General features: G+C 39.9%; 2 protein-coding genes and 1 long non-coding RNA gene across 7 annotated transcripts in view; 2 read left to right on the top strand and 1 right to left on the bottom strand.

The window, feature by feature from the left end:
• The window catches only part of HECW1 (HECT, C2 and WW domain containing E3 ubiquitin protein ligase 1), a 471,951-nt gene that overhangs the window by 363,975 nt on the left and 83,814 nt on the right, over positions 1 to 24,162 (top strand). For all 3 annotated transcript variants that reach the window (XM_081535334.1, XM_081535335.1, XM_081535336.1), the window contains 3 exons: positions 7,743 to 7,876; positions 10,402 to 10,523; positions 13,279 to 13,464. In XM_081535334.1, coding sequence (XP_081391460.1) covers positions 7,743 to 7,876; positions 10,402 to 10,523; positions 13,279 to 13,464 — 442 coding nt within the window. The remainder of the gene's footprint in view (positions 1 to 7,742; positions 7,877 to 10,401; positions 10,524 to 13,278; positions 13,465 to 24,162) is intronic.
• Positions 1 to 24,162, bottom strand: part of LOC145523996 (uncharacterized) — a 63,239-nt gene that overhangs the window by 2,078 nt on the left and 36,999 nt on the right. The gene's annotated exons all lie outside the window — the stretch shown is intronic.
• On the top strand, positions 17,225 to 17,491 carry LOC145523994 (mitochondrial import inner membrane translocase subunit Tim9-like). Of its 2 annotated transcripts, none has more exons than XM_081535337.1 (2): positions 17,225 to 17,357; positions 17,442 to 17,491. In XM_081535337.1, the coding sequence occupies exons 1-2, from the start codon at positions 17,225 to 17,227 to the stop codon at positions 17,489 to 17,491; spliced, it is 183 nt and encodes a 60-aa protein (XP_081391463.1). The 2 variants fall into 2 exon arrangements, with proteins under 2 accessions (XP_081391463.1, XP_081391464.1); XM_081535338.1 differs by having other exon boundaries at positions 17,225 to 17,366; positions 17,454 to 17,491.

The following is a 24,162-nucleotide window of genomic DNA, read 5'->3' as shown; positions in this document are numbered from 1 at the left end:
TATCTGTTATAAGAATCTCAAACAGGTCTGGAACACAAACAGTTTGGAAACAGTTTGAAAACATTCCAAGGATAGGTTTAACGGAATGCTAAAAGCTGCCTGGAGAAAAAGCTGTCTCATAAATTGCTATATTCATGCCTACTCCAGTCCCATAATTGCTACATACTCAGAAATATACATTCTTAAACAGCTTTCATCATAGAAAACAAAATATTTAAAAATACTTTTTGAGAATTGTTTTGTCTAAAATGTAGGCCCTTTACTAGTTCTTAGTAAGTATGTAAAAATGTCATTTTCTTTTCAACATGCAAATGAAACCCTCAATAGCATCTGTCCCATGTTGTAAGCTAATACGAGCATCATACTCAACATCTTGCTCCTTTAAGATCAGGACAATGGCTCTTGGATACTTTTAGTAGCCAGGAATGCAAATTGCAGGCTCAACTTCGTTTATATCCACCTGATGTCTTGCTAGTGTAAAGTAAAGGAGAAAGGTGGAGAGGGATAGAAAGAATAAACAATTGGACTTGGGGAACACAGCTATGGATAACAAACATCCTTTGAAAGTTAACTCTATACTACAGAAAAAAATGGGCAATTTAATGGTATTAAAAATAAACAGAAAAAAAAGTTGAACTTCTAGTTACTGCTGTTGTAGACAGTATGCGTTAGTCGCTCAGTTGTGTCCAACTCTTTGTGACCCCATGGACTGCTCTGTCCATAGGATTCTCAAGGCAAGAATACTGGAGTGGGTTGCCATTTCCTTCTCCATGTTGTAGGCAGAGGAGAATGCTTTAGGTGAAAATCACAAGGATTCTTTTATCACATGAGCATTTAGAAGACACTTGCTTTCCATATTTCCCCGTCAATAGCCAAGTGTCATTAATAAGAACCATAAAGCATTTTCATTGGCAGCATATTTCTCTAGTCATTCCCACTGAAGGAAATCATATTACAAGGAAGAACATATTGTATATAAATGTACCAAAAGCCATGGGAGTGTCCTTTCATGGTAATTGCAACTAAAAATGCAGGGAACACAGCAAGCTCATTTTACATAGAGATCGTGTTCAGATGCCATAGGCAGAAACAGCCTCAAGGTCTGTATTGCCAGACAGATAAGTTGAAAGTATTTATCAGACTAAGAAACAGGGAAAGCACCATCAGGTTGTATCTATGAGAGGTCCACTTGAAACACTAAAACAAAACAGAAAGTGAAGTCACTCAGTCATGTCCGACTCTTTGCAACTCCATGGACTGTAGCCTACCAGGCTCCTTCGTACATGGGATTTTCCAGGTAAGAGCACTGGAGTGGGTTGCTATTTCCTTCTCCAGGGGATCTTCCCCACCCAGGATCGAACCCGGGTCTCCCACATTGTAGGCAGATGCCTTACCATCTGAGCCACCAGGGAAGTCCTTTAAAACAAAACAGAAGCAGAAGTAAACACCTTGACCCATGACATAAAAATACTTGGAAGTTTGTTCATGATGTTCAGATTGTATAATATAAAAATGAAGCCAAATCCATCCTGAATCAGGCCTCCAGAGAAGTGTGCAGGCTTTGGTGTATAAAGCCCTGTGCCCTCCAGTGGAGCTGAACATGCTGAGAGAGGCCAGACTTTGATGAACAGGAAGCTATATTTGCTGCATCCATTTGGACAGATAACGAAATGGAGCAATTTGAGAAAGTGCTTATTTCTTGTGAAAAATCCTACCTAGGGAAACAGATAACCTTGAGATAAGTATCCAGGCTCTTCAACACTTATTTTAGGCTATTGCCTTCAAGCACTTAAAGTTTTTCAGTGATCTGGCCTGATAACAGCAGCCACACAAAGTATACTGTCAGTCTTTTATCCCTTGCAGATGTGACCACACATAGGGGGCATTTGTTTGATAACCTGCAGTTATCAGAAGAAATTGACACCCATCACTGTCTCATAGCAAAATGGAAATCCTTCTCAGTGTTGCAAGAAGGAGATTCTTTTGACTTCTGGCAGGGTGATTGTGAAAGGCAAATGTTTCATGCAAAGAGATGCGCACTGCAAAATAAGGAGTTGACGAAGTAGCATTCGGTGACCACGTGCCCTCGGCCACTCCCCAAGTGGCCTTGGTGGCTTTGCCACATGCTCCTACTGCAAGGGAGTCCCTCGTTACCTGCCTTCCACCTGGCACCTGTCTCCATCCTACCCAAGATCCAAACCTAATGTTGTGTGGTCCCTGAAATCTCCACAGAGCCCTCCACACGGACCCGGTGGCTGCCTCCTCTGCAGCCCCGTTACTGATGGGGCACCGTGCCCGCCACTGGTACTGTCCTTACCTTCTTTCTCATTCTTCTGTGTCCCTCCTTCCGGTGGCTGGATGAGGCCAGAGTTTACCAGGACTCAGTACAAGACAATTTCCCAAGTTAATTCCTGCACTTTCAGAATGTCCCGAGTGAACTAACTCTACCTTCTTCACAAATACTTCTCAAACAAACCGAAAATATAAATACATAGTCTGATTTTAAATAGTCAACTCAAGTTTGATGTTTTAGTTATCTGGATAAAATTATACTATGGAGAAATGGAAGTCTTAAATATGAAAAAAAAAAATCTTATAATTTTATACCCCAAGGATTAGCTTTTTTAAAAGATTAAACTGTCTTCAAGTTTTCAAGTTCCATATACACAGTCTTTGTATATTTAAAATGATGATAGAGTTTTATATTCATTTTTCACTTACTACATTATTAGCATTTTCATATTGCTGCATAGTCTTAAAGTTATCACTTAAATGATAGTGTTCCAATGAACGAATGTAATTTAGTTAATTTGTCATATTGTTGGATATTTATTTTTATCACTATTTTGGGTAAAACCCAAGGGCCTGTAAAATGTTAGGACTGTCTTAGCATGTTTCCTTTGGGTTATATTCCCAAAACAGCAGGCCAAGGGAGATCTATGTGGTTTCAGTATTTGATATCAGTGTTTAAGTATTTTTTAAAGTGATTCTGCAGATTCACTCTGCCAGCAATGGTACCCTCCCTTCCTTAACATCTTTTGGTGGGTCTTTACTGACTTAAGCAATTCTCCTGGTGTTTTGGTGCATCTTACATTTCACTTCTTGGAGGGAGGGTCTACTTCTGCTTCTATGAGCTCTTCTTTTACCAATTTTAGCTCCTCCTGTGAGAATTGTCTGTTCCTATAAGCTTAGTTTGTTTAGTTTTTGTTTAGTTTGTTTTGGCTTGGCTCCTGAAGGGTTTTTTTTTTTTTTTCCTTTTGGTTTGGTTTTGTGTGTGTTCCTCTGTGTGTCCATTTACAAATTAGACATTCCAGCTGACTTTCTTATCAGTTTTCATAAATTCTATGCAATATAAATATTTAACCTTTTACTGAAAACATAAAATGTGAGGAGGATATTGAAGGACTCTTCTTGATGAAATAGAAGAGAACCAGCCCTCTGACCCCCTCGTTCATCTTCAGATCAAAGAGGGCCTCTGAGGCTACAGCCCTGCCCTTGCTGGGTGAGCCTCCTTGAGTTGCTGTGTGTCCTGCTTCTCCAGGACTGTCCCTTCTCCAGCAAAGGCCAGGGGTGGGGTCTGGCACTTGGGTTTTGAGGCTGCTGACTTAGTAAGGTATGGGATACCACAGATCCAACCAAGGACTTGTGGAGCAGATTCAGAAATTTCAGACATTTTTATCAAATAAAGTTATATTAACTCATTAAAATTCTCTTCTGCGGTCACTTCTGCGGAAAAGAGAGACCACAGCATGAGGTTTGTCTAAGCCCTGTTCCAGATGTCTGTTGCTAAGGAACAAACCACCCCAGACTTAGCGGTGTAAACACCAATAATTGATTATTAGCACCATTATCATCATCATCATCATCCTCTCTCATGGTTATCGTGGTGGGCTGAGTTCAGTGAGGCCCTTCTCGGGATGTCTCATGGTTGCAGTCAGAGTGTGGCTGGGCTGGAGACTCACATATCTAGAGGTGGATACCGGCTGTTGGCTGGGACCCCAGCTGTGACTGTTACCCAGAGCACCTCCATGTGGACTTTCCATGTTGCCTGGGCTTCCTCACAGCATGGCTCCTGTATTCCATCACAAGTTGTCACTTTCATTATTATTAGTCTAGGAAGCCACAAGACCTTCCCAGCTTGAAGAGGAGGGGACGTTGATTTGACCTCTTAATATTAACAGAAGAATGGTGAGATTCTGGAAGAGCCTGTGGACTAAAAAATATAGTTGAGTCACTTTTGGAAAATGCTGCCTGCCTTGAGCCACTTGGGGGATCCTCTGACAGCAGGTCCTTTGTCTTTGGCAGGCCTTACTCCTCCCCCAGGTCAAGGTTACACCCTTAGGCAGCTTCTCACTGGCTCACTGAGTAACCCCCCACCCCCACCTAAGGCTACACTACTTGAGTCCCAGCAAGAACTCAGGAACATCACAAACAAATGGCCTGCACCTTCCCTACATCCTCCCTGCCACAGACATGTGGGGGCTAAACACACATAAGCCTTTCTCTCTGTCTGATTCTTTGCTCATTCCTGCTCTTCCACATTTTCTCATAAGAGGCCTTCTCAGGAATGCCTCCCAGTAACTGCTGCAGGCAAAGCCATCCTTCTGCCAGGTGACAGGAGGGAGTGGGTGAGTCTCCTTAGATAACATAAAATGTAAAGAAAGCCTCAGACCAGTGAGTATGTAGATAATACCATCTGAATGTAGATAATACCATCTGAAGATTTGTTACAAATGCAGATTTCAATTTTGCTCCAGTTTCTGTAATTATAATAATCACCCAGATTATCACTCTGGCAGGTAGTCTGGAAACCACACTTAAAAACAAAACTCCTTTTTATTTTATTTATGTATTATTTTTGGCCAAGCAGTATGAAGGATCTTCGTTCCCCGAACAGGGATTAAACCCCTGCCCCCAGCAGTGGAAGCGCAGAGTCTTAACCACTGGATCGCCAGGCAGGTCCCCAGAACGCCTCTTTAAAGGTCAAAGAAAGGTCACTGGTCTTCGGAATGCCACCACAGAAGACCCTGTCTGTGTGACAGTATCTCCTGTGCCCCGACCTTGGGTTGCACTGGCTACTCGCTGCTCCCCAGATGCTGGTCCCTCTTCTCTTCACGCTTCTTCCTCCACTGCCACATCTCTTCTCTGAGCACAAGACCCGTATAGCAGTGCTCCCCTGACTGTGGTCACTGGTGTGACCTCTGGAACCTCCAGGTCAACCTGTCCAGATCCACACTAAAATCTCCCTGCCAACCTGCCCATCCCACCTGGTCTTCCTCAAGGCTGGTGCTTCCACCCACCTGCTCTAAGCGGAAGCCTCCTTCCCTGTTCTCCAGCTTCCATATCCAGGCCCCAAATCCTGTTAAGTCTACATGTAAAGTTATCACAGTTTGGCTGCTAAAGATCTCTTAAGTTCAGCCCCTTCTCTCATTCCTACTGTGCCAGGAGGAAAAGGGATGTGGAATTCCTGTCCTGTGTCCCGGTGGACTGAGAGACACCAGGCAAAGTCAAGGTCACACAGGATGAAGGAAGGAAGCAGAGCAAAGAGGAACAAGACAGCTGGACACCTGCATACAAAACACAGTGATGTTTAGGCAGGCAGGTATACTTTAGGTATAGTTTGGTTTAGGCAGGTGTAGTTTAGGCAGGCAGGGAGGTTTAGGTAGGCAGGCAGGTGTAGTTTAGGTATAGTTTAGTTAGGCAGGTATAGTTTAGGCAGGGAGGTTTAGGTAGGCAGGCAGCTATAGTTTAGGTATAGTTTAGTTAGGCAGGTATAGTTTAGGAAGGCAGGGAGGTTTAGGTAGGCAGGCAGCTATAGTTTAGGTATAGTTTAGTTAGGCAGGTGTAGTGTAGGCAGGCAGGGAGGTTTAGGTAGGCAGGCAGGTGTAGTTTAGGTATAGTTTAGTTAGGCAGGTATAGTTTAGGCAGGGAGGTTTAGGTAGGCAGGCAGCTATAGTTTAGGTATAATTTAGTTAGGCAGATATAGTTTAGGCAGGCAAGGAGGTTTAGGTAGGCAGGCGTAGGTTATCTTAGTATCCCTACAATATGGGTGTTCCGCTCCCCCAGCAGCGTCCTAAGAGACAAGCATGATGCACCACGCCTGCCTGGGTCCAGGCTTCAGCATGTCTAGCCTGGACCAATGCAGTAGTTCTCAGCTGCTCTCCTCGACTCCAGGCTCTTCTCCTCCTGTGCACTCCACATAGGTGGGGGTAAGTGTAGAGCTGAATCTGCCTCTTTCTCAGCAGCTGTCCGGTCCCTACAGCAACAGTTCTCAAAGTCAATCCCTGGACCACCAGCAGCCACCGCATCACCTAGGAACTAGTTAGAAATGCACGTTCTTGCCTCCCATCACTCCATCCCCAGACCTACTGAGTCAGAGAGATTCTGGGAGTGGAGCCTGGCAGCCTGTTTTCACCAGCCCTGTAAGTGATTCTGATGTAGCTCAAGTTGGAGACTCTGGGCCTAGAGAACAATGTTCCAACCAGTGCTGGGCACCTCCTAGGTGCTTTCTGCCACTGTGCTGGTTCCCTGGCCCTGCCCGATGCCTACACATCCTGGTGCCACCACCAAGCTTCTCAGAATTCTCTCAGGTGAAGTCTTTGGCATGTTTTATTTCCTCTGTGCACCTTCCCTCCAAGCTCCCTGATAAGTCCATATGCTGGCTTCAGAATATATGTGCCCTGGGTATTTCCTTGTCCCTGTTCATAACTCTAATACACATAGGGCATCATGGTCACATCACCAGAGTCATGGTCTACATGCCTTTCCCTTTTTTGCTCTGTCCTGACTGTGAGTATTCAGATAGTGAGATCATATTCCAGTCTTCTCTTTGGTCTGAAAGTCCAGCACAGAGCAGGCCCCATTGGAAGAGTCAGTGAATATTTAGTAAGTACCCAGTTAGGTGACTGACTGGCCTACTAGCTAATTCTCCAACTTGGGAAGAAAACTCAAAGGAACCTTCAAATAAGCCGAAAGCATTTATTTGTCGCCAGTGTTTTGTTTTGTTTTTTTTAATTTTTAGAAATGTTATTTATTGAAGTGTGGTTGATTTATGATGTTGAGTTAATTTCTGCTGTACAGCAAAGTGATTCAGCTCTACATATGTGTATATGTGTGTGTGTATATATATATGTGTGTATATATATATATATATATATTCTTTTTCATTATGGCTTATCACAGGATATTGAATATAGTTCCCCCTGCTATACAGTAGGCCCTTGTTGTTCAACCATTCTATATATATTAGTTTGCATCTTTTAGTGTATAATCTTTGCACACTCCTTCCTAGTCATATCAGTTAACTGTCAAACAAAAACAAGTGAGTAGAACTTTTAGTTTGTAGACTTATCACAATCAAAGAGAGGTGATTTGATATCTTAGTTGTAATATTTTTAAGTTCCTTCCCACACCATTATTTTAGACTGAGTCCAATTTCGTTTAATGCAGGGCAGAGGCTGTTTTTTATAATGATTTTTTTGTGTGTTGAGTTTTTTTTAAGTCACCATACTTGAAACTCATCATAGCTTACAAAACAAAATGAAGTCAAATCACCTAGAGATACTTGTCTTGCAAATTGTCTTAAGTATCTTGGGAAAATTTTGAGCACTTCTCTCCTGACATTTCTTGACATCCAAGACAATTCTTTACAGATTTCCCCACTTACCTGACTCAGAGCATCAGCCCCTCAACAAGCCAACAAACCAAAGTTAACTCCTGTCTTTTCACTTTCTGATGCAAAGGTATCAAAATATTCAGCGAACCATTGCTACAGAGAGGCCTGAAGAAGATTCTGGTAGCCAAATTTGTGAGCCAGTTCCAGCAGGAGGCGGTGGAGGAGGTGGGAGTGACTCAGAGGCTGAATCTTCAAGCTTAGGTATGGCCAGCGGATACCCATGGGATGGAAGGTGGATAAGGGAGAGCAAGGGGGTGGGCAAAATCCAGGAGGAGAAAGAGGCTTGACGCCAGCAGGGTAAAAACAGACAGAAGTGTCCCACCAGGAATGTAAAGGAAAAGTGGATTCACAGTGAAGAGAACTTGTACTTATGCATCAAGGTGATTTTTTTCAGTGTCTTAATCATTTCTTGTTGTGTAAATTTATTTATTGGTGTCCTAAGGATGTTTTCCACTTGTAAGTAAAAGATGCAATAAGAATTCAAGGTCTCCTTCTAAGGAGCCACGTGACAATAGGAATAAGACTTGTTTGTATTTAGAATAAAATATCAATACAGTCCCCCCTGAGGGAGGAACCTGGGAGTAAAGAGGTTTTCCATTGGTCTTATGATTTTAAGAACACCACCACCCAGGAAAATTTTTTACCAAATACCATCAGCATCCACTAGGGGGTCTGGTGTTCATTTCTTTGACTCTGCCTGAGTGGAACTCAGATGTAAATATTTGAAAAGCCTGAGACTGGCTTCTTTTTTGTTTATTTTTAACTGAAGTATAGTTGACTTACAATGTTGTGTTAGTTTCAGGTGTACAGCAAAGTGATTCCGTTTTACATATATATATTTTTTTCATATTCTTTTTCATTATTGACTGTTGTTAAGATATTGAATATAATTCCCTGTACTATACAGTAGATCCTTGTTATATATTATTTTATATTATATTTGTTGTATTACATTGCTGCTGCTGCTAAGTCGCTTCAGTCGTGTCTGACTCTGTGTGACCCCATAGACGGCAGCCCACCAGGCTCCCCCGTCCCTGGGATTCTCCAGGCAAGAACACTGGAGTGGGTTGCCATTTCCTTCTCCAAGGCATGAAAGTGAAAAGTGAAAGTGAAGTCGCTCAGTTGTGGCCAACTCTCAGCGACCCCATGGACTGCAGCCCACCAGGCTCCTCCGTCCATGGGATTCTCCAGGCAAGAGTACTGGAGCAGGGTGCCACTGCCTTCTCCCATTATATTATATTATGATATGTTATATTATATATGTGTTTAGTCACTCAGTCGTGTCCAACTCTTTGCGATCCTATGGACTGTAGCTGGCCAGGCTCCTCTGTCCATGGAATTCTCCAGGCAAGAATATTGGAGTGGGTTGCCATGCCCATCTCCAAGGGATCTTCCCAACCCAGGGATCGAACCCAGGTCTCCCACATTGCAGGTGGATTCTTTACTGTCTGAGCCACGAGAGAAGCATCTATATAGTGATTAATCCTAAACTTCTAATTTAGCCCTCCCCTGCGCCTTGACCTTTGGTCGCCATAAAGTTGTCTTCGATGAAGAGATTGGTTTCTATTTTTTATACCTGTAATAGTGTAAGATTATCACAGTGACATCCTGATAATCCAAATCTGTCAAATTGGGTAAATGATGGCAGATTGACAGGTATAGAACAGTCTGAGCAAACAGCCATGTGTTTCGCATCCTGCCAGGTCTCAGCTCTCTCTGAAAAGCATAAGAGTGGATACTTTCATGCCCTCTTTTAAACACACATACATAGTTCCACCAACAATTTTAATTGCCTCCATTCTAATCATTTTATCAGATATATTAACTAAACTGACTAGTTAAGGTTTTTCTATTATTAATTCCTATGTTTGACTACTGAGAGAGATTTGGTAAGGTGGTGGAATAATAGGAAATATGAGGGAAAAGGAAGAGAAAATTTCTTTTTGGGTTTGGTATTGGATCTGTTGGCATTTGCTGTATAACAAATTGTCCCAAAGCTTAGTATTTGAAGCTCACAACCATGCATTAACCATCCCCTGCCCCAGTTCTGCAGGTGGGCAGTTTGAACTGAGCTTTGCCAGGTGGTTCCTCAGGGCACTGGGCTCACATGTGCCTCCTTGGTCAGCTGTGGAATCGGCCGCAGGCTGGCTGGCCTGAAGTGGCCTCATCCAGGGCGGCTTGTCCCTGCTCCCCGTGGCTTTTCATCTTGTACAGGCTGTTCTCATGATGAGGGAGAGAAAGTAAGTGGGGACCCACAAGCCTCTCAAAACTCTGGCTCAGAACCTCTGGAAAATTTTGTTGGTTAAAGCAAAACTCAAGGCAAGCTTGATTTAACGTGGGGAGAGGCTGCAAAGTCTCATAGTGATGGGGATGAAAGGAGAGGAAAGATTGTGGTCCTTTCTGCAAACAAACTGACACAGCTATGGTGGGCAACTTGTAAAGAAAATAAGAAAAATTCATTGGGATAAAAGGGACGAGTTATTCAAGGACTCGATCCAACTGAAGTTACTTGGAGCACTCTGGGAAATAATGAGTCTCAGCTGACAGACACAGGGATGGGACACGTGGCCATCACTGTGACACTGGTTGGATCACCATTCAAAACAACAGTCCTCTCCAGCAATGCTGGTGAAGGCTTGTAGGCTGCTAGTGCCACAAAAGAGAAGTCCTCTGATTGAAACGATCTTTTTCCAATGCATTCAGTGGCTTTGTTTCACTTCTTCCAGATCTGAGAAGAGATGGGTCACTTTCTCCAGTAAATTCACAAAAAATCACCTTGCTGCTACAGTCTCCAGCAGTCAAATTCATCACCAACCCTGAGTTCTTCACTGTTCTGCACGCCAATTATGTGAGTGTTCCCACACACAGAGGGGGCCTGCCCTGGCTTCTGCAAGACCCGAAACACAACTTTGCAGAGTCACTGGATAGATTAAAGAGGATAGCATTTTAACTCAGGCAAGGGGGTGGGGTGGGGTAGGGTGGGGTGAGGGGTGGGGGCAGGGAAGAGGAAGAGAAAAAAGATGGTTCCTTTTTGTTCTCTGTGAGTCACCCCAAAAGGAGAAAAGCTAGATTTAGGAATGGTATATCTTCTTTGGGTTTTTATTAGATTCAAATGGGTTAATGTCAGTGAAAGTATTTGGAAACAAAGATGCGTTTTTATTATAGTTAAAATTTTTAAGGGACATAATTAGGAAGTTGACAGATTCCCTTCAACCTGAATCATTTTATAAAATCACTTTCATTAAAGAAACTTTAAAATAGATAAATAGGTTTCCTTTTCATATAATTAGTTTATCAAATAACCTGCTTATGGTTAATTTAGTGTGATTTTTACATATTTAGCTTTCTCTCTTTTTTTTTTGGTATTGTCAAGAAAGCAATGACATGATATTGGTATGCATGCATGCTAGGTGGCTTCAGATGTGTCTGACTCTTTGTGACCCCATGGACTGTAGCCTGCCAGGCTCCTCTGTCCATGGGATTCTCTAAGCAAGAATACTGGAGTAGGTTGCTATGCCCTCCTCCAGGGGATCTTCCTAACTCAGGGACTGAACCCAAGTCTTAAGTCTCCTGTGTTGGCAGACCAGTTCTTTACCACTAGTGCCACCTGGGAGTGAAGTGAAGTTACTCAGTCATGTCCAACTCTTTGTGACCCCATGGACTGTAGCCTACCAGGCTCCTCTGTCCATGGGATTTTCCAGGCAAAAGTACTGGAGTAGGTAGCCATTTCCTTCTCCAGGGTATCTTCCCAACCCAAGGATCGAACCTGGGTCTCCCATATTGTGGTCAGACTCTTTTACCATCTGAGCCACCAGGGAAGTCCACCTGGAAAGCCCCCCTGATATCCTGATATTACTATAGTCACTGCTTTTTTCATTTGACATGTTTCCTGTGGTTCAGGCACAGATCTGTGTGCTAGATGTAAAGACAGATTAGGGTGACACCTGATCAGCAGAAGCTCCCCATTTTGTTGGGCAACAGACATGCAAAGATGAGTTTAATGTGACAGGACAGGGCTGTCCTCTGGGAGGAACAAAGTGCACTGGAAACACAGGTGATGCTCTGGACACTCAGGGAGCAGTCCTGAGGAGACTGAGTCCTGCAAGTTGAAAGTTGACAGGGCAGAGGTTCCAAGCAATGGGAGAAAGGACCCAGCCTGGGACTGGGTCCAGCAGGGATGGAGTGTGGTGACAGGCAGAGGTGGGAAGAGAGGGTGGAGAATAGCAGCAAATCACCTGGTACATCATGGAAAGGAGCCTGGATCTACCTCAGTAGGCAACCAGAACCAACTGCAGTCTCAGACATTATCATCAGTTACACAATCCAGCTGTTTGAGAGGTTATTTTCTCCGGTAGAATTGTGGGAGAGGGACTGAGGGGCTAAGACCAGAGGCTGGTTCAAGTGCTTAAGTGAGCAATAATCAAGGGCTTCCCTAAGAAAGGGTCTGGGAGCAGGGAAAGAACAACTCAGCTTAGGAGATATTTCTGCAGGGACTCAATCATGCTTGGGACCACTATGATTGAGGGGGGTGGAGGGTGAGGACCCAAGAAAGTCTGAGTCCTTTCTGCTTTGCGCCCCTGAGTTAGGTGGTCGTGTCCCCATTCAACAGTAGTTTGATTAGGTGATGGGAGCTGTGACAGGGGAGGAGGGACTAGTTTTTGACCAGGTTATATTGAGGAAACCTCTTGGACATCTAGTGATTAGATCAAGAGCTGCTGCCCAGTGGTACAGGGGTGAGTCACAAAGGAGGACAAGAATGCTAGATAGTGGTGCTCTCTGAGCTGGGCACCAGGTGGCCCTGGGCTGGAAGGAGCCACTCCCCCAGCCTGCTCTGGCTACTAACAGTCTTTCCTTGAACCACACACACCCACCAGCCCCAGATAGCATAAAATGGTTATGTGGCACAACTAGAAACTCCTGAAGCTTTCTTCATTTCTTCTCATCTTCCAACCCCTACAAACATACACGTTTGTACATAGAAAGCAGTGGCAGAGCTTTGAAGGTCAGCCCTAAAATTCACAGGGAACTTTAACTAATACACCCTGTTATGTAGCTGGATAAGAGGAACAGTCCCCTGGAGAAGGGAAAGGCTACCCACTCCAGTATTATGGCCTGGAGAATTCCATGGACTGTATAGTCCATGAGGTTGCAAAGAGTTGGACACGACTGAGTGACTTTCACTTTCACTTTCAACACTTTCAAGATGAGCAGGGATGAACCTGTGCTGTCAGAGGAGGAACCAGGGAGGAGAGGGTGGAGATGCTCAGAGAATCAGAAGAAGATTCAGGGGAGCAGAACCAGGCTGGGGCAGAGTGGGTTGGGGAGGGAGGAAGGGGAGGGGAACTTGAGATGCAGGGGAGTTGGACAGTGTGCTAGAAGGCTGGAGCAGTGGTAGAATCATGCAAGGAGGTCCATGTGTGTTCAGGGTGGGCAGGTATTTACTTCTGGAGCAAGATCTCTGCTTCCAAGCCCTCCTCGTCAAGGCTCACAATAAATCCCTGTGTAGCAACCACATCACATCCCATTAAGCTGCTCAAAGTATGCTTGGTCTGTGTTTCTCCTCATCCCCACTCCCTTCCCCATCTGCCTGGACCCCACCTCAGAGTGCCTACCGAGTCTTCACCAGTAGCACATGCTTGAAGCACATGATCCTCAAAGTCCGGCGGGATGCGCGCAATTTCGAACGCTACCAGCACAACCGAGACTTAGTGAATTTCATCAACATGTTCGCGGACACGCGGCTGGAATTGCCCCGGGGCTGGGAGATCAAAACGGACCAGCAGGGAAAGGTGAGCGTGATTGCTGCTGGGGCCATACATAAGAAGGAGAAGACCCGTGAGCAGGTGAGGAAGGAGGTTGATGAGGAGATCAAAGCCTGTTCCTGAGACGCGCTATTGGCCACCAGGAGGAAGGGAGGGTAACTATCCGCATCGGGATTTCTGTCTTTTGATGTTTAGAATGTTTCCAAATGTCCCTGACTTCTGCCCACCCATGCTAATAGCACCTCCACTAAGTTGTGACATTGCTATGTGTTCCCTGGGTGGGGAGGAGGGTTGGGGGACAGTTTCACATACAGTTGAGAACTACAGGCTCCATATGTCTTAATTTAGATTTGAAACTTGAAACCAGATTCTATTCAATGACCTTTCTATTGTTTTGCCTCCTTAGTTCCCTCTCAGAGGATGAAATTATTAGTTAAATGGGAGTGACATTATTAAATTATTCATTGTGATTTCCCTAATAAGCCTTCAGTTCTCATTAAAACAGGGTGAATTGGGCCAATGCAGTGTTACTGGCTTGCATTTTGCTTTTGTGTGGCATTAACCAAAACTGGTCTTTCCCAGGGATGCTGTAGAAGTCTAGCTGAGTCAGCTAAAGTGAGAATGCTCTTTCTTAATCACTATCAATCACTTCAATATATTTATAGGGCAGGTCAAACAGGCTACCGAGGAATCGTCCCTGTGTAATCTTTTATAAACTTTAGTAGAGAGACTCCTTCCCTCTTCTAGTGTCAAAAGAATCAGGAGCGTTGCCAGCAAACATGTGTCTCAACAGGAAACTGCATCGTGCAGCTCTCTTCCTCTGTGATTATGACCATGCAAAACCACAATTCCCCAAAGTCGGCTGATAGGGCTTCACGGTGCCCTGGGAACCAGAAACCCCTTTCCCACACTTTGTCATGTCCCAGTGCCTGAGCCCTCTGGAATATGGGAGGAAAAATTGTGTCCTCTAATTGATGCAAGTCCTCCAGTACAATGAACCTCTATGACCAACTCTGCAGTCAGGGATGAACTTGGCAGGGGGTGCCTTGTGTAGTGGAGAAACCACCATAGACAGAATCTACTTTTATTTACCAGATGTGGCCACCACTGGGAGAATGACAGTGAAACACGGTGTGGGAAACATTCTTTCTATACAAAAGAAACAGAGCAGGTTCCAGAACACTAGACCATCTTCTGGTTCCTCACTTAGCCAACGTGCTTCTCACTTTGTCAACACATTCAGAGTCAACAGCCTTCACTTTTAGTGTGCACCATGTAGGAATGGGAGGGCTGGGCTGAGCTATTTGGTGCCTTTGAATGCACATCATCCCCACAAGGAAGACAAAATGGCATCTGACTCACCTGTCATCTTGAAAACCTGGGGAAGGTGGACACAGCCTCTACCCAACATCAATAGAGATTGCATGTGAACCTCAAGTTGGCTCCAAGATTGAGCTGTGGAGGATGGTTATCATCCAGGAAGTGGTGGGGCTCAAGTAGTGGGACAGGTGACAGCTTGTCAGTGACAGGCATGAGATGGAGGTGGCCTCTACTAAGGGATATACACATAACAACAAAATAATAAGAGGCCTCTGAAGACCCACTTCATGAAGAAAACAGAATCTTTATCTTGAGAAAAATCATATCTTATCTTACCTTATCATATCTTATTTAGTATAATTTTCTTCAGAAAATAGAAATAAATATTTTAAAGATATCTGTTTATCATCTACACAATAGCACAAGAACACATGACTTATATTGAGCAAGAAGAATCCACACATAGAAAACAAGCCACAGGAAAGCAGACATAAGAAAACAGAACCAGCGTAGGATTTAGCAATCCTACTCTGGGTATTGATTCAAAAGAACTGAACTCAAAATCTCAGAGGTATCTGTACTACTGTGGGTTCTGCAGCATTAATCAAATAGCAAAGATATGGAAGCAACCTAAATGTCTCTTGATGGATGAGTGGATAAAGAAAATGTGATATATACATACAAGGGAGTATTATTTAGCCTTAAAAAAGAAGAGGATTCTGACATACTACAACATGGATGAACCTGGAAGACATTGTGTTAAATGAAATTAGCTAGTCACAGGAGGACAAAGACTGCATTATTCCATTTATATGAGAGATCTAAAACAGTCAAACTCATAGAAACAGTAAAATGGTGGTTGCCGAGGGATGGGGGCGGGAGGAAGTAGGGAGTTTCTGTTCAACAGGTATAGAGTTTTAGTTATGCAAGATAAGTTCTAGAGATCAGCTATCCAATATTGTGCCTATAGGTAACAGTACTGTACTTTATGCACTTTAAATTTTTTCTTTTATTTTTTTATACTTTAACATTCATTAGAAAGGAAAACTCATGTTAAGTGTTCTTACTACAGTTAAAAACTAGAAAAGGATGTGGGCTAGATAAATGGTTTAAGATTTCATGGAACAACAAAATGTAACACATAGGGATAAATGAGAAGAGAAATGACACTATGTAAAATCGAATCCTGGTTATAGAGTATGAACATGGAAGCAGCCCCCAAAGCACAGACAAGGTAACATTTTGCAACCAGTGAAGGATAAAGTGAAAAAAATATATGAAAACCAGGAAAAGAAAAAAAATGTATCTCACTTTCTCAGCAAGAACCAATTTAATATCACAAACTCCCTTAAGATCCCCTGCCTGTGTGCACTACTGTATAGTTTACATGTTTGTTCTGTGTACTGTTTTGTCTGTTTCTCCTAGCAGAATTTTAAGCTCTTTGAGAGCAGAGGTCTTTGTGTTGCTCATTGATGAAACTTCTAAGGGCCTAGAATAGTGTCTGGCACATAGCTGGCCTCACTAAGGCTCTGTTGGATGAAAGGCTTATAGATATTCTTGAAGGAGAAATTAAAATAATTTTAATTATTAATTAATTACAGTAGCAATAAGTAAATATTAACTATAAATATTAAATTATTAATTAAATATTGAAAATAAAGCTTTGATCTACAACAGATTGTTCAGGTGGGCAGATTAATTGGACTCACTGAGTTTTAGTAAAATTAATTAAAATAAATGCTACTCTGGAATGTCTTTAAACCGAGACTTTAAAAATCTTATCAGTATACAGCCATGATAATGTGAAAGTCATTTACAAAAGAATTAAAATCAGACAAACCTCAAACTTCCCATCCATAAAACCAAACTGTAGAAACCTACAGAACAATGACTACAGGTTATTGATGAGAAAGATTGCAGCTCAATAATCCTATTTCCAGAAAAAAATTTTTATTGAAGTGTGAAGACAGTAGGGGAAAAACCTCATGTGCAAGACTTCAGGGCTCACCCTACTCTTTTGCCTGCCCTAAGAAAACACTAAAAGCCATTCTCCAGATGGCTCACAAATGATACAGAAGAGAAAATCAATAATGGGAAATTCATAGCATTAAAAAACTTTGGTGATGGGTATTTAAATTAACCAAATGCACAAATATAAATGTAAATAATTGATTTAAAATTATAATGCTTTGTATTGAAAAAGCTTAATAAAGTATGGGAAAATATGTATAAAAAAATGGAATACTTGTATAAGAACAATTTGGATCAGTATTGCTGGACCAGAATTAAAAAGATGAGGAAACAGAGAGTCGACTGGCAACACAGCCCCCCAGCCTTTTATGGTGTTGGATGCAAGAGCCTATCCTTAAGTAAGAAATCAGGCCTTACTGGAGACATTCAAGCAAAGATTGGACAACTACTTTTCCAGAACAGAAAGGAAACTCATGCATCAAAAAAGGTGACTAATATGGCTGCACAAATACTAGAATCTAATCAGAAAAAACATTTTAAGGAATTTCTTGGAACCTACAGTAAATTTATAGAAACCTGCTTTTTGGACCGTGTTAAAGATTTTACAAGAAGAGAAGTAAAACCTGAAGAGACCACCTGTTCAGAACATTGCTTACAGAAGTGTATAAAAATGACTCAACAAATACCTATGAAATTTCAGGAACATCATATTCAGCAGAATGAAGCCCTGGCTGCCAAAACAGGACTCCTTGGCCAGCCATGATAGAGAAGTCCTAATGGATGGACTTTTGATGAAAGATTGCCAACAGCTATTGCACTGGAAATGAGGATTCACCTGATAGAATCCCCTAAAAGTAGTAGTCACCATGTTAAACCATCTATCATGACTGGCAAATGGGAACCACTGGAGAAACAAAATTGATATAGACAGGAATAATCAAAATAGAAGGTGTTATTGTTCAGTGAAAATAATAAGATCCAGCACTTGTTGAGGCCTTAAGATTCAGCAGCTTGGTCACTTGATTAGAAAAATAAACCATTGTTTCTTCAATTGTGACTGTTAATTTTAAAGCAAAATATGTGTTCAATCATGTATGAGGTAGAAAAAATTTTATTATTAAAAATAAATGAAAATTACTGGGAAAAAAAAAGATGAGGGAACAAAAAGTGTGTAGGTGAGCAGGGCAAGGAAAGTGGTACTAAGTTCCTAGTTGGGTGTAAGGGGAGGTCAAGTGGATAATTTGAAAAACAAAGGCTAAATATAGTTGCTTAACAAACTTAAAAGGCAATCATTGTACCATTTAAAGCAAGATTTTTCCCTCTTGAATTCCTACAAAAGATAAAATCAAACAAAATACAGTGTTTATCAAAAACACACAAAAGAATCCACAAGGAAGCAAAGAAAATTATAATACTAAAAATCAAATGACAGCAGTAAAGCCAAGCATAACAGTTGTGGCAGCAAGTAGAAATAGGATAAGCTTGTTACTCCTTACAAACTTAGTACTCTGCATAGGGAATGGTATCTCCTTACCAAAAGGAGCTGCTATCAGATTTGATACCAAACAAACACAGCTTTAAAAAAGACATACCTAAGAGATAATTTAGAATGTTTAATAGTAAAAAAATAAATATTAATATAGTATGAAAACAATAACAGAAAAATCAGTGTTGGTGTATTAATATCATGCAAAGGAGAGCCGAAACCTAAATCCTTAAAATGAGATCAAAGAAAGATTTTATATTCATCAATGGCACAATTAAATTACAATAATCATATATACATTATGAGCCAAAGAACAAGATGCATATTAAATAAAGAAAAATAAAAGAAATGCAAAGGAAATGAAGAAATGCAGAAAGTAGGAAAATGTGTTTTATGTCTATCAGTTCAATAGATTAAATAGACAAAATAAGATTTGAATACTTTCCTATTAATGGAACATATATTAATTCTTTCATTTAAAATAAAGCTTACATTGACCTTGCTGCTGCTGCTGCTAAGTCGCATCAGTCGTGACATTGACCTTAATTGCATACAATTTTTATCTGCGATATCTAAAATAGTCATATTAATAGAAACAGAAAGTAAAATAGAGGTTATCAGGAACTTGGGGGCAGGGTGGAGGAGAGAATGAGGAGTTATTTCTTTTAATGGGACCATAGTTTCAGTTTTGGAAAGTTAAAAAGTTTAGGAAATGAATAGTGGTGATGACCGCACAACAATGAGAATGCACTTTATGCCTCTAAATTGTGCATTTAAAAAATAATTAAGATGGCAGATTTTATATGATTTTTAATAAAAATATACTTTTATTTATTTTTAATTGAAGTATAATTGAAATATAATATTAGTTTCAGGTATACAGCATAGTGATTCAGTATTTGTATAGATTATACTCCATCTACCATTATCATAAAATAGCAGCTATATTTCTCTGTGTCATATAATATATCCTTGTTGATTATTAATTTTATACATAGTAGATTATATCTTTTAATCCCATTCGCCTATCTTACCACTCCCCCCTTCCTTATCACCACTGGCAACCAAAACAAAAGTATATTTGTTTTCTGTGTCTGAGAGTCTATTTCTGCTTATATTCATTAATTAGTTTTATTTTTTAGATTCCACATATAAGTGATAACATGCATCACATATATAACAGTATTTTTTTCTCTATCTGACTTACCTCACTAAGGATAATAACCTCTATATCCATCCATGTTGTTGCAAATGTCAGAATTTCTTTCTTTTTTATGCCTGAGTAGTATTCCAGTGTGTGTGTGTGTGTGTGTGTGTGTGTGTGTGTGTGTGTGTGTGTGTGTGTGTGTGTGTGTGTGTGTGTGTGTATGTGTGTGTACCACATCTCCTTTATCCATTTATCTGTTGACAGACACTTAGGTTGTTTCCATATCTTACCTATTGTAAATAATGCTGCTGTGAACATTGGGGTGCATGTATCTTTTGAATTAATTTTTTCAATTGTCTTTGGATATATATCCAGGAGTGGAATTGCTGGATCATATGATAGTTCTATTTTTAGTTTTTTGAGGAACCTCCATTCTGTTTTCACAGTAGCTATACCAATTTATGTTCCTATCAACAATGTACTAGGGTCCTCTTTTCTCCATGTCCTCACTATAATTTGTTGTTTGTAGACTTTTTGTGGAGAAGGAAATGACAATCCACTCCAGTATTCTTGCCTGGGAAATCCCAAGGACAGAGAAGCCTAGTGGGCTACAACCCATGGAATCGCAAAGAGTCTGACACGACTGAAGCAACTTAGCACAGCACAGACTCTTCCACATTAGCCATTCTGACAGGAGTGAGGTGACATGTCTCATTATGGTTTTGACTTGCACTTTTCTGAAGATCAACAGTGTTGAGCATCTTTTCATGTGCTTATTGACCATCTGTATATCTTCTTTGGAAAAATATCTACTCAGGTCTTATGCCCATTTTTTAATCAGATTCTTTTTTTTTTAACATTGAGCTATATGAACTATTTATAGATTTTGGATATTAAGCTCTTATCAGTCATATTATTTGCAAATATTTTCTCCCATTCAGTAGGCTGTCTTTTTATTTTATCAGTGGTTTCCTTTGCTGTGCAGAAGCTTTTAAGTTTAATTAGGTCCCATTTATATATTTTTGCTTCTGTTTCTTCTACCTTGGGAGACAGACCCCAAACAATATTTCTACAATTTATGTTAGTGTTCTGCCTATGTTCTCTTCTAGGATTTTTTTGTTTGTTTGAGGTCTTACATTTAGGTCTTTAATCCATTTTAAGCTGATTTTTGTATACAGTGTTAGTGAATGATCTAATTTCATTTTTTTACAAGTAGCTATCCAGTTTTCCTAGCATCATTTATTGAAAAGACTATCTTTCCTCTCCATTGTATATTCTTGTCTTCTTTGTCATAAATTAATTGACCATAAGTGCATGGGTCCATTTCTGAGCTCTTACTTCTGTTCCATTGATCTGTGTGTCTGTTTTTGTGCCACTGCCATGGTGTTTTGAGTAGCTTGTAGAATAGTCTGAAGTCAGGGAGCTTGAAACCTTTGTTCTTTTTTCAAGATTGTTTTGGCAACTCTGAGTCTTTTGTGGTTACATATATATTTGAGAATTATTTATTCTAGTTATGGGGAATATGTCATGGGTATTTTGAAAGAGATTGCATTGACTCGGTATATTGCTTTGAGTAGTATGGAAATTTTAATGATATTAATTCTTCCAATCCATGAACATGGGATATCTTTCCATTTCTTTGTGTCATCTTCAATTTCCTCCTTCAGTGTTTTATAGTTTTATAGTTTTCAGAGTTATAGGTCTTTCACTTCCTTGATTAAGTTTATTCCTAGGTATTTTATTCTAAAAATTTGAAGAGGCAGGAATACTCCCAAATTCATTCTGTAAGATTACCATTACCCTGATACCAAAACCAAAGACACTACAGAAAAAAAAAAAGAAAGAAGTTACAGGACAGTGTTTCTGATGAATATAGATTAAAATGCTCAATAAAATATTAACAAATAAATTTCAACAATAGCTTAAAAGGATCATATACCATGATCAAAGGAGATATATTCCAGAAATGCAAGGATGATTGAACATCCACAAATCAATCAATGTGATACACCGTATTAACAAAAGGAAGGAAAAAAGCACATGATCATTTCAATAGATGCAGAGAAAGAACTTGACAAAATGTTTTTTTCAAGTCTTTTAAAAATCCATTTCTGATAAAAACTCTTATCAGAGTTGGTGTAGAAGGAACATATCCCAATATAATAAAAGCCATTTATGACAAACCCATAGCCAACATCATACTCAGTGGTGAAGAGTTGAAAGATTTTCCTCTAAGACCAGAAACAACACACCAAGATGCCCACTCTTGCCACTTCTATTTACAACAGTCTTGTAAGTTCTAGCCACCACAATCAGATAAGAAAAAGAAATTAAAAACATCAAAAATTGGAAGAAAAAAAAGTAGAACTCACTATTTGCAGGTGGTATGATAGTATATATAGAAAACTCTAAAGTCTCTACCAAACATCTGTTAGAACTAATAAGTGAATTGAGTAAATTTTTTTAGGATATAAGATTAATATGTAGAATATGTTGCTTTTCTGTGCACTATTAGAAAGAGAAAGCAAAAAAATAATCCCATCTAAACTCATAACAAAAAGAATAAAATACTTGGAAAAAAACTCAATTTTTTTAAAAAACGGATCTTATAACTTCCTTTCAAGAATATATGGACTATTTTTCTAAGTGATAACATTTTATAACACAAAGAAAGCAAAAAAGCAGAAAATACTCAAATTCCATGGCCACAGACCATAAAGCCAAATTTTAAATAATGAATTAAAAGCAACCATCAAAAAAAAAAAATATCTCTGCTATTTGGAAATTCAAAACAATACTCTGTGTGACTGTTGGATTTTAAATAAAATTAAGCCTTATAAATCATTAAGAAATAATTGAAAATGCAAGTGAGTGATACTTAATAAAACATGGAATGCAGAGAGGCTATACTCAGAGGATTAGCAGCACTGGTTTTTATTATCAAACAAGAAAAATAAATATAAAATATAAGTTTTCAAATCAATAGCTTAGAGTAGATAAAAAAGCAGCAGTAATAAAGCAGCAATGTATTTATTATTTATTTTAAAGTAATAAAAGTGCATGAATTAGAAAATAATGTAAGAGTTGTTTTAGAAGAGAAATAAATTAAACTAAGGAAAATTTTTCATTTTTAAATAGATGGGGAAACAATGGAAACAGTGACAGACTTTATTTTCTTGGGCTCCAAAATCACTGCAGATGGTGACTGCAGCCATGAAATTAAAAGACGCTTGCTCCTTGGAAGAAAAGCTAGGACAAACCTAGATAGCATGTTAAGGAGCAGAGATATTACTTTGCCAACAAAGGTCCATCTAGTCAAACTATGGTTTTTCCAGTAGTCATGTATGAATGTGAGAGTTGGACCATAAAGAAAGGTAGGTGCCAAAGAATTGAAGCTTTTGAACTGTGGTGTTGGAGAAGACTCTTGAGAGTCCCTTACAGCAAGGAGATCCAACCAGTCCATCCTAAAGGAAATCAGTCCTGAATATTCATTGAAAGGACTGATGCTGAAGCTGAAACTCCAATACTTTGGCCACCTAATGCAAAGAACTGACTCATTGGAAAAGACCCTGATGCTGGGAAAGATAGAAGGCAGTAGGAGATGGGGATGACAGAGGATGAGATGGTTGGATGGCATCACTGACTCAATGGGCATGAGTTTGAACAAGCTCCAGGAGTTGGTGATGGACAGGGAAGCCTGGCATGCTGCAGTCCATGGGGTCAGAAAGAGTCGGACAGGACTGAGCAACTGAACTGAACTGCAGGAAAATAGTAAATAAAACCAAGAAATGAAGTTTAACAGGTGCAGGAAAATTTTTAAAAGGAAGAAAGAAAATACGTATATAATTAAATAAATAATACTGCAGAAAATCTAGAAGAAATGAGTAATTTGACTTGGTAAAAAGAAAAAATTTAATGGACTTACAGAATAATTAGGAAAATGTATCAGTGAATGCATTACCCAGTCCCAGATAACTTTGTGCTTTACTCTGGAACATGGGAATAAATGGAAATTGTTCATTTTATGAAGCCATCTTCCATTGCCAATGAAACTGGACAAAAAGCAAAAACTATTGCCATAAATTTAGTATATACATACCATAGAAGACTAACCAGCAATGTTAAAAAAAAAAAAAAAAAAAGAATGAACTGCTGATACATGTAACAAATTGGATGAGTCACAAGGAAATTATATTGAGTGAAAAAAATCAATTTCAAAAGATTACATACTGTATGATTCCATTTATATAGCATTCTTGAAATTTTTTTTTAAAAAAGGGCCATGAAGGGTCTTTACAGTGACTGAACTATTTAGTATCCTGACTGTAGTGATGGATATGTGAACCTGCACATTATTAAATTGCATAAAACTAAAAATGCATAGATAAGTACAGGTAAAACTAGGGAAATCTGAATTTTTCTTAAAAAAATAAAAAGCTATAGACAAAATTCACTTGAGTTCCGAAAAGTGCATATTAAAAATGAAGTTGAATTTTACATAATTTAAAAGAATGACCAAGCACAATTAAATAGATTTTTCTCCCAAAGATGTAAGAGTCATTTACTACTAGTAAATCTAGTATCTCTAGTATTTTAAACAATTGTTTATAGGAGGAATTATAGGCAATCATTTTAAGAAATGCTCAAAAAGTACTTGATGAAAAATAAATACACCTTAAGATTTTAAAAATAAAACATAGTAAAGTAGGAAGGGAAATGTTTTCATGGCATAATAATGACTCTTTGATGTAATGAACCACATTCCACTTTACAATTAGACCCTAGTAGTTTACCTGTCAAA

Source organism: Giraffa tippelskirchi, chromosome 10 (assembly GCF_054371585.1).
Source record: "Giraffa tippelskirchi isolate mGirTip1 chromosome 10, T2T-mGirTip1v1.2.pri, whole genome shotgun sequence".
Lineage (NCBI taxonomy): Eukaryota > Metazoa > Chordata > Mammalia > Artiodactyla > Giraffidae > Giraffa > Giraffa tippelskirchi.
The sequence above is the reverse complement of the archived record's forward strand: the minus strand, read 5'-3'. Positions and strand labels throughout refer to the sequence as shown.

Coding starts and splice junctions, on each gene's coding strand:
- LOC145523994 (XM_081535337.1), top strand. CDS start 17,225: ATGGCTGCACAAATACTAGAATCTAATCAGAAAAAACATTTTAAGGAA. Junction 17,358..17,441: donor AAGAGAAGTAAAACCTGAAG/AGACCACCTGTT, acceptor AACATCATATTC/AGCAGAATGAAGCCCTGGCT.